This window comes from Lycium ferocissimum, chromosome 11, assembly GCF_029784015.1.
Source record: "Lycium ferocissimum isolate CSIRO_LF1 chromosome 11, AGI_CSIRO_Lferr_CH_V1, whole genome shotgun sequence".
NCBI classification, from domain to species: domain Eukaryota; kingdom Viridiplantae; phylum Streptophyta; class Magnoliopsida; order Solanales; family Solanaceae; genus Lycium; species Lycium ferocissimum.
The window spans coordinates 25,562,901-25,572,771 of record NC_081352.1 but is presented as its reverse complement, the minus strand read 5'-3'; the positions used below and the strand labels follow the sequence as shown (position 1 = coordinate 25,572,771).

The following is a 9,871-nucleotide window of genomic DNA, read 5'->3' as shown; positions in this document are numbered from 1 at the left end:
TATATCTGGATAAAGGGTCCAAATCGATTCACATAGAGAACTAGAATTTAATATCACTAAGAAAATAAGTTTGAATAATTTATGAGTGTGTGTGTGTATATATATATAAAATAATTTAACCGGATGCAAAGTTAATCACAATGAACAAAATGCAAGGTAAATTACAAAACTATTTCAATGAGGAAATAAGTCGTTATTTGATTACATTGTTATTTTCGAAGAGCAAAAGGGAACTAAAAAGAAAGAAAAAGAGAGAAAAGGAGAGCAGGAGGAATGTATAAAGCAAATCTTAAAATAGAACCCTTCTTCCCTCCTGACTCCTGTCAACCCATTCAAGAAATTAATTCTTGCTTTCCTACCTATAATATATCTATGAACATACTTTTATTTTTTATACTCCAATATGTGTAGGAATTCAAAAAAAAATCACAAAGTGAGAAATCTTGTTCAATAAAGTGGACAGAACAAGCGTGGACTTGGCACGGCAACAAGTCGAGTAGCTTTAGGAGCAGTGAGTCCAAAAACATCATCCATATCAACATCACTTGGCTTCATTCCATCAGGCAAGTCCCAAGTGAAGCAATGAAGAAGATTAGCCAATCCCATTTCAAATGCATACAACCCAAGTTGCATACCTGCAGAAATACATACCTAAGATTGTTAGGACTCGGTTCAATTGCACTCACATAAAAGTAGCTAGTATGATTCATACGTTTCAATTTTATGTACATTTGTTTGACTAAAAATGGCGTTTAAGAAAAATAGAAAGACTTTTGGAACTTGTAATCTTAAACATGCTTTGATATTTTTATATGGCTATAAATTCATGCATACTCCCTTAATTTGTTCTATTTTTGGGTCGCGCTTTCCTTCTTAATATGTTCCAAAAATGAATCATGCCTTTTTATACTTAAAATAGTTTAACTTTAATTTTTTTAAATTTTAATTACCCCTAATGCCCTGATTTTACAGCTACAAAAATATTATAATATGCTTAAGATCACAATTTTTTAAAATCATTATTTCTTCTTAAACTTAGTGGCCACGGATGCTTTTACATAAAATGAAACTGAGGAAGTATACATTAACGGTAAAGTTAGAGAAATTTAAAAATTAGATCGTTTCTAAATAATAAAAAGGGAAAAGGGTCAAAAATACCCCTCTACTTTGGGAAAAGGGCTAAAAATATCCTCCATCATAAATTTGGGTCAAAAATACCCCTCTCGACATTAAAGTTTTCAAATATACCCCTGTCTTAACGGAAATTCCCAAAATAACCAATTTCATTTTTAAACCTGCTCCATTTAAACCCGACTCAACTAAATAAAAGACCCATATGGGTTGCTCGCTCCTGTGCCTAGTGGCTCTAGATGTAGGACTCGGGAACATGTTGGTCTCATAGGAGTTTTTTATGTAATTGGGTTGGGTTTAAATGAAGCGGGTTTAAAAATGAAATCGGGTTATTTTGGCGGATTCGAGAATTTCTGTTAAGATAGAGGTATATCTGAAACTTTAATGACCGGAAGGGTATTTTTGATCCAAATTTCAGGAGGATATTTTTAGCCCTTTTTTCAAAATAGAGGAGCATTTTTGACCCTTTTCCCCAATAAATATGTCGTTTTTTAGCAGACTAAATAAAAGAGCGCCATATAACATTGAAAATAAGGTTCAAACCCATATTCTCAAAGAACTCACAATATCAGATCAACAAGTTTAAATTTTAAATCCATCCTTACGTACCTGGGCAAGACCTTCTGCCGGATCCAAATGGTAAAAACTCAAAGTTACCACCTTTAAAATCAGCTACACCTTCTTTTAAAAACCTACAAGGTTTAAAACTCTCAGGATCCTCCCATGAGTTTTTGTCACGTCCAATGGCCCACGCATTCACAATAACACGCGATCCAACCGGAATATAGTGACCATTGATGGCGGCATCCTCGGCTGCCTCGTGGATTAACAGAGGAATCGGAGGGTGGAGACGGAGAGTTTCTTTGATGCAGCATTTCAAGAAGGTTAAATTTTCAATGTCTGTTTCTTCTATTTTTCTGTGAAGGCCAACAACATCGGCAAGTTCTTGTTGTACCCTTTTGAGATCCTCTGGGCTTTTCATTAGCTCAGCCATGGCCCATTCTATGGCTGATGCCACTGTCTCTATGCCACCAAACATGACATCCTGCAGTAATCAGAGCATTATTAAGTCACCTAAAAAGATAACTATAAGTATCTGTCATATACAAGAATTTGTGTTCTTATAAACTGACGGTATAACGAATATTGTACACCCAATAGTATAATTTAACTTTTTATAACAGGTTATTATCATATATTTTAGGTTACTCATCGATGTTACTCTTGTTACATAGAATTATCTTCAAATTGCATTTAAGTGATCGATCTGATTGGCTAAGTAATTTTTATGCCATGAGTGCATAGAACTCAAACTCGCCTACAAAAGTGAAGGTAGTTATCCAGAGAGTATTTAAACTATATGCATTAAGAGTATAAATTTTAAACTATATGCATAAAGAGTTTTAAAAAATTCCACTATGTGCGTAATTTTTTTTTTTTTTGAAAAAAATAAATTCTTATTACATAGAATTATCCTCAAATTGTATCTAACTTTATTAAGTGACCTGATTGGGTAAGTATTTCTTATGCCATGAGTGCATATAACTCAAACTCGCCTACAAAAAGTGAAGCTAGTTATCTAGAGAGAGTTTAAACTATCTGCATAAAGAGTATAAATTTTAAACTGTATGCATAAAGAGTTATCTACAAAACGTGAAGCTAAGGTAGTTATCTAGAGAGAGCTTAAACTATATGCATAAAGAAGTAAACAAAATTCTCCGCTAAATTCTTATCTAGAGAGAGTTTAAACTATATGCATAAAGAGTTTTAAAAAATTCTCCACTAAATTGTTAACAAGAGTTAAATGCAATTTGAGGATAAATCTATGTAACAGAAAGTGAAGGTAGTTATCTAGAGAGAGTTTAAACTATATGCATGACGAAGAAGTATAAATTTTTCACGCCAGCAAGTTAAATGAACCTATCACAACATGTAACTTTTCATAATAAATTTAATTTAATAAAGAATAACAAGTTCAGTAAGATAACTTGAAAAGGAAAGTAATAATTTGTTATAACTGGTTAAATTGTACCGTTGTGCAAAATGAATTTCTTTTCATGGGTAATATATATATATATAACTTAAATATATTGAAAATATAAGACAAATAGTCTGTTATATTATACTGGTAGTGCAAAACTTTTTTTGAGTTTTTGTTAGTGGAGGTGTTCAGGACAAGGAGTGTAATTTTCACATCGTTTTCATGAAAGTTTACTATCCAAATATGTTAAATTACGTACTTTTCAAAAGTTTATTGAACATTACCAAAATTCCAAATAGGCTTTCGGCTTTCATTGTCTACTATAAATGCGTTTACCAAAATTCCAAAATAGGCTTTCATTGTATACAATAAATTCGTGGTCGTTTCGACTATGGAAGACGTATTCTCACTATTCTATTGCTCAACGTCATTATAGTACCTAACTACCTACTCAATCTTCAGTTATTTGCCACTAGGCAAAACATGGCTTGTCCTATCAGAAGTCTCCCATTCAACTCTTCTCTTTGCCTAAAGAGAAGAGTTATATGGTTCATACCGCTAGGTTTATATTATTGGTGCATTCTTAACCGGTAGAGACGAAGTAGGGTTAGGATTTCAACTTTAATTTATGGGTTCTGAAATTTTAGAATGATGATTTGAAGTGTCAACAATTCTAAATTTAGTATGTACATATATTTAATGAATTTCTTAACACAAATATATTATTTGAGCAAAAAACTGGGTTCGATGGAACCGTAGCTGAACTTCTAGCTCCGCCGTTGTTAACCAATCCGGGTTACTAATCTTACTTTTTATAGTTAATTAACAATAGTTATTTTTTAGTAATTTTTTACAATGTAAAAATTCTTTTACACTATGAGTATACTGAAATTAGGAGAGGTCAAATTAAACTAAAGAAACTTACCATGATAAGAGCTTTAATATTATCTCTTGTAAGACTCAGAGCATTCTGCAGATCAGCAGAATCATTCACTTTTGTTTCTTCACCATAAAAAGCTAGAAGCTCATCCACCATGTCACCATCAACTTCATTATCATAATTATTCGCCTTCTTTTTCAGTATATGATCATCAATTATTGAATCAATGAAACTGTCAAGTGAAGCCCTAGCTTTTAGAATCCTTGTACTTAACCCCTGTGGATCTGCCCATCCAAGCCAAGGTATAAAATCTCCCAAGTTGAATGCACCAAAAAGCTTCGAAAATTCCTGCATAATATTTAGTAACTCATCTTGCCCTCCGTCTGAGCATGTTCCAAAAGCCGCCCTGTAGATAGAGGTGACAAAATCAACTCATTTAAACAACTTGATTAATTAATTAAGTTCGACTGGCTTGATCCAACAAGTGGAATTCAAAATGACTTATCGAATTACTAGGTCAAAACTAGTTAAAATGATGTTACGCAACGGTTCAAATGGAACTCATATCCAAATTAAACAAACAAAATCAAAATTGAGGACTGAGAATCATGTAAATTTGGAAGAGCTTAAGCTAAGAAATTTAGCTTTAGCATTTTTTGGTCAACAAGCAAAATAAAAAGAAGGGGACCAGGTCGGGTCAGGTTGGGATCAGATTGAGTTAAGACTCATTATTTGACGCCTTTTTATCTAATAATCCATTTTGAGCCATGTGAAATTGAAAGGAATGGATCAATGATCTATTTATCGATTTATTATCCCCCCACCCCGCATCGCCCTCAATTCAGTCCAATCTGCTTATTTTCCACGTTTAATTTACCTGTAGGTAATGTTCTTTGCAACTCCAAAGACGAGTTCACCGATATTGACACTCAAACCAGTGCTAGTGGCAACAACCCTTGTCATGGAATCAACTTCATCACGAACCGAGTCCCAAGATTCAGCCCTTCTACGACTGAAAAGTTTCATGACACATAATTTTCTCATCTGGCGCCAGAAGGGTCCATAGTTAGCAAAAGCCATATCAGCACGATCATACGATAAGTATTTCACGGCTATAGTTGCAGGACGATTGGCGAATACGGTATCTTGCAATTGTAGCACTTGACGGGCTTCAGCTGGACTTGACACTACCGTCATATGAAGATATCCCATTTGGAGGTGTAAAATGCCTCCATATTTTTGTGCTAACTTTGTTAGACCACGATGTGTCAATTGGTCCATCATCATCATGTTGCCTATAATAGGCCACCCATTGGGACCTGGTGGAAACTTTTTCTGGCTAATTCTTGAGAGAATGAAGAAGGAGAAGAAGATGATAGGGACAATGAAGTAGATTGACATCATGGGGTTAGTTTCTAAAGTATCAAGTAGGGAATAGGCGTTATTTTGTATGATTTCTTTCATTACCTATGAGGGTTGTACTTGAGATGAATGTACTTGCTAGTTTTAATATTTTGAGTGGATACAATGGGGCCTTTTATATACTTGTTTCATTTGGCTATGAATTGAACATGTCGTCACCAAGTTGGCTTAGATGTTTGTTGATATTCTGTTCAATTATAATTCAGGAAACTATAGTTTAGTATATTTGCTTGTGGCGTCGTTCATTTCGGCAGCTTAAAGTTAAATTCGATAAATATTATAGACATTAGTTATTTATACTAAATTGAGCAATTTAATCTTATCATTTAAAAATTAGAGAGAGATCACATATCATTCAACAATAATTATAATCAGTTAAGTGATAAATGTGTATGAAAGACATATCTTACATTTAGTGGGTCGGTATGAATATTGGGTGTGCGAGCTGCGGTGGAGCTACAATATTAAAATTAATTCGTGTTCAGATGAATTTAGTAGCTTTTGCTTAGATCCTAGTGTCAGGGAATTTATTAAATATGCATATCTTAAATATATAAAACATATAACTAAAACTAGTTATGATTTCATTACCAAGTCCAAAACCCATAAAAACTCTAAATTATAATTCCTCTTACTAAATACAGTATAAGTTTTTATCATTAAATTACTTGGTCCTATTTATCACAATTCTTATTTCGTACTTCATTAGATATCTTACCTGTCAGTGCCCTTTGCCGTAAGTTAAAGTGAGTGTGGTGCCTCCAAGCCGGGCTTAGCTTAATTATGGGGTTGAGTTATGTGTACCCTGCGAACTTCTCAAGAAGCTAATTTCTTATTAGGATTAAAGATTTTTATATGATTAATATAATTTGACTTGTGATAATAGACGCCTATCATTTTTCTCAAGTTACTCCGTCTGTCCCATAATAAGTTTCACTCTAATAAAAAACACGCATATTAAAAAATTAGTAATGTAATGTGAAGTTTACTAAATTATCCTTATATAATAAAAATAAATTATTTTTTCCTCTTAATTAGAGCATGCACAAGTATAATCCTTTTGACATTAAGAATCCAACAATACTAAGTTACTGTGTGGCTTTTTCAATAATTATTTAGATGTTACTTTAACTTGTCAGTTTCTGTATAAGAGTAGAGTTGGAAAAAAACTAATCAATTTATTTCTTAATTTTCTAAAATAACACTTATTATGAGATAATTTTTTGCCTAAAATGATACTTATTATGACACAGGAAGAACTAATTTTATTATAAACCATAGACTTGACTTTCACAAATCTGCTTTTGGAGGTCAAAAATCTAAACTTCTGTTCTGACTTCCTTCCTGCTTTTCTTGTATCCCAAGTTGGGTGTGATTTCCAAAGTCCAGCACATGGAACTATTAAAACGAAATAAATAAATAAATAAATAGCAAATCATATACTAACAAGTTTATCCTAGTTAGCACGACTTGGCACTGTTGAGCACTTGAGCCTCAGCCAGTCGATGCTTTTTGGGTTTCTAAAGAATAAGATTTATAGAAAGATTATTATAATCATGTTTTCTGGTGAAAACGGATAATTAGTACGAAATTTATATTTTTATGAGTTTAAAAACAGAAAAATATACATGATGTGGCAAACTATTATTACTAGTTATGTTTAGTATAGTTTGAATTAATTACTTTCTATAACTAATAGTTATATGTTAATGACACTTCTTAGTTATTAAGATAAAATAAACTGAACATATGTAGGAGCGGATCCACGTTGTATCAAGTGGATCAATTGAACCCACTTCGTCCGGAAATTATATTGTATGTGTATTGGAAATTTGGCTGAAAATAGAATTTTCCAATGTTAATCTTATGTTGAACGCACTTTAACGAAGCCACAGCTCTGGCGAGATGGTATGCGGGTTCGAAAGGCATATTGAGATCGAGAGTTCGTCCCCGCCTATCTACGTTTTTATGTATTTTGTTGGTTATTTGTGGTCTGCACGTGACGGTCCTTCCTTTCTAATTTCTACCATGTACTAAATCTCTTCTCTTTCTATTTACTACTTTGTAATGTATTATACTAGCTTCCTTTACTCTCCTTTAATAAGATTTATTCTAAAGTCCCATTTACTTTTTTTAAGAAAGGTAAAACTTGGGGCGATTTTATTTCTTTCTTTCATAGGTTTGGTTCTTTTTAGTTTAGTTTATGTTGGAATTGTATAGTTTGGTTAGATGGAAATTTCCAATTTAGTTTATTAGCTATTTTTATTTAATTTTTTGTGCATCTATCAATTATCAGTTTAGTTAAAATATGAATGTGTCATTTATGAAACTATTTACGTTTTTCTTATTTTTGTGAATTGCAGCTTTTCCATTTATAAACATGACAAGATATATTTTAGATAGTTAAGTTCTTGGAGTTTAAGAAAATTTTATATTTGTTAAGAAGTTTTTTCTAAAGTTTAAAAGGTTGTTTATTTTTATTGAAGTAAAACTTATTAAATTAAATAGATAAAATACAATTCTTTACATTAAAGTAAATAGAGTTTTACTTTTTTTTTTTTTAATTATTATTTATTTATTTTTTGCCGGTTTTTAATTTTTTCCCTTTATAAGAAGGTGTTATGTATTTTTAGAAGCTTTTCTTATTTTTTGTTACCGTTTTTAAGGAAAGACATAACTTTGTCAAGTTATGAAAATACGAAGAAAGGAAGTGTTGCATGTAAATTTCATTTGTCCCACTCAACATCACTCATATGATTTCTTCGATTGAACCCACTTGTACAAAATTCTGGGTCCGCCACTGAACATATGTGTGTATCCCAACTCTCTAAGTCAGATGCTCTCTCCTCCTCTCTCTCTCTCTCTCTCTAACGTCTGCTCTCTCCTCTCTCTCTCTCTCTCTCTCTCTCTCTTTCCCGATGGCGGAGTGGTAAGCCACTTTCGACTCCGCCACCTTCGACTCCTACTGACTTTGTTGATGGCGGCGGTGACAATGACTTTAGATTTGGGAGAGATATCAACGAATTGACAATTCAGAGAATAGAAATACTCAATTTTGTGACTAGTACAGTTCTTGAATTTTATTCTCAACAAAAGGAAGTACCTTTTGACTTTCCTATCATTAAAATTAGAAGATGAAAGTGAGAACATGAATCCTTCAATGTTGGTGTTGATTTCAACTACTTGAACTAGGGGAAGAAGCATTTAGGGTTGCATTGACTCCCATTTTTGCATGTTTTTGTAGTTGGTATATGATTTCAAATTCATGAAAAAATCTGGAAAGGAAATCTTCTGCGCAACTCGAAGTTAACGGGATTATGAAGATACAGCGGCGGTTGTTGGTGACGATGATGGTGACGGCGGTGTTTTCGTAGATCTGGTGGTGTCAGTGTCAGATTTGGACGGGAAACAGTCAGATCTAGCCGGATTTAGTGTGTTTTGTATTTTTGAATACACTTTCTTGTCCAAATCTGAACGAAAAATACACTTTATTCGTCTGTATTTCGAAGGAGATCTTTTTGTATACAAATGAATACAGTGAATTCGAAGTGTATTTTATTTCTTGTATCTCAGATTTGAGTGTATTCAATTTTTTTTTTCTAGTGTAAAATACCATGTTTCCTTGTATTTTTCGCCTGTATTTCGAAGCTGATTTTTTTGTACACAAATGAATATAGTGAATTTTTTAATACAGCTGAATATCCCTATATGTTTCGTTGCATATATGTAGATTGAATACAATCGAATTTAAATACAATAACTTTTTGTATTTATGTTGTTTGAATATCACTGATTTTTAAATACTGTAAAGTGAATACAATGTAAAAGTAGCTACAAATGAATACAACTGAGTTGAATACATTTGACGTGAATACAGTTGAGTTGAATACATATAACTTGAATACATCGAAGAGAATTGTTTAATACATTTTTACTTACTGTATTCATGAATACAGCGAGACTGTTTTATGAATACAGGGAGCCATTTTATGAATACAGCGGGAAAACAGTAGCTATGCCATGTAAATATTGAAACTGTAGCTATGTATAATTTTAAACCCCAAAGTGTAGTCATTTATGTAAAATGCCCTTAAAAACAAGTAGGTCGTATCCAATCCCGGAAACTCTCCTTTCGGGGGTCAGTGTTTGCGATTGCAAGAGTTAAATTTATAGAAAGATTATTATAGTCTCTGTTTCCCGGTGAAAACGAATAATCAGTTAGAGATTTATATTTTATGGGTTTAAAGACAAGTAGGTCGTATCCAATCGCCGAAACTCTCCTTTCGGGGTCCGTGTTTGTTATTGCAAGAGTTAGATTGAACAAATTGAGCTAAAGAAATAATAAAAGCAAGCAACATAAATATATGTTCAAAGGTAAATGATGCGCCCGGATGTATATTGCCCTTGAGAGAAAATAAGAAATAGGTGACAAGAGAGGAAGTGAAGATGCCTTTGCT

General features: G+C 32.8%; 1 protein-coding gene across 1 annotated transcript; it reads right to left on the bottom strand.

The window, feature by feature from the left end:
- Positions 1-157: 157 nt before the first annotated feature.
- On the bottom strand, positions 158-5,522 carry LOC132036534 (cytochrome P450 84A1-like). The gene is made up of 4 exons (XM_059426887.1): positions 4,870-5,522; positions 4,038-4,398; positions 1,741-2,176; positions 158-635 (listed from the first exon to the last, which is right to left on the bottom strand). Exons 1-4 carry the CDS (start codon positions 5,454-5,456, stop codon positions 448-450), a joined length of 1,572 nt encoding a protein of 523 aa, XP_059282870.1. The 5' UTR covers positions 5,457-5,522; the 3' UTR covers positions 158-447.
- Positions 5,523-9,871: the final 4,349 nt, after the last annotated feature.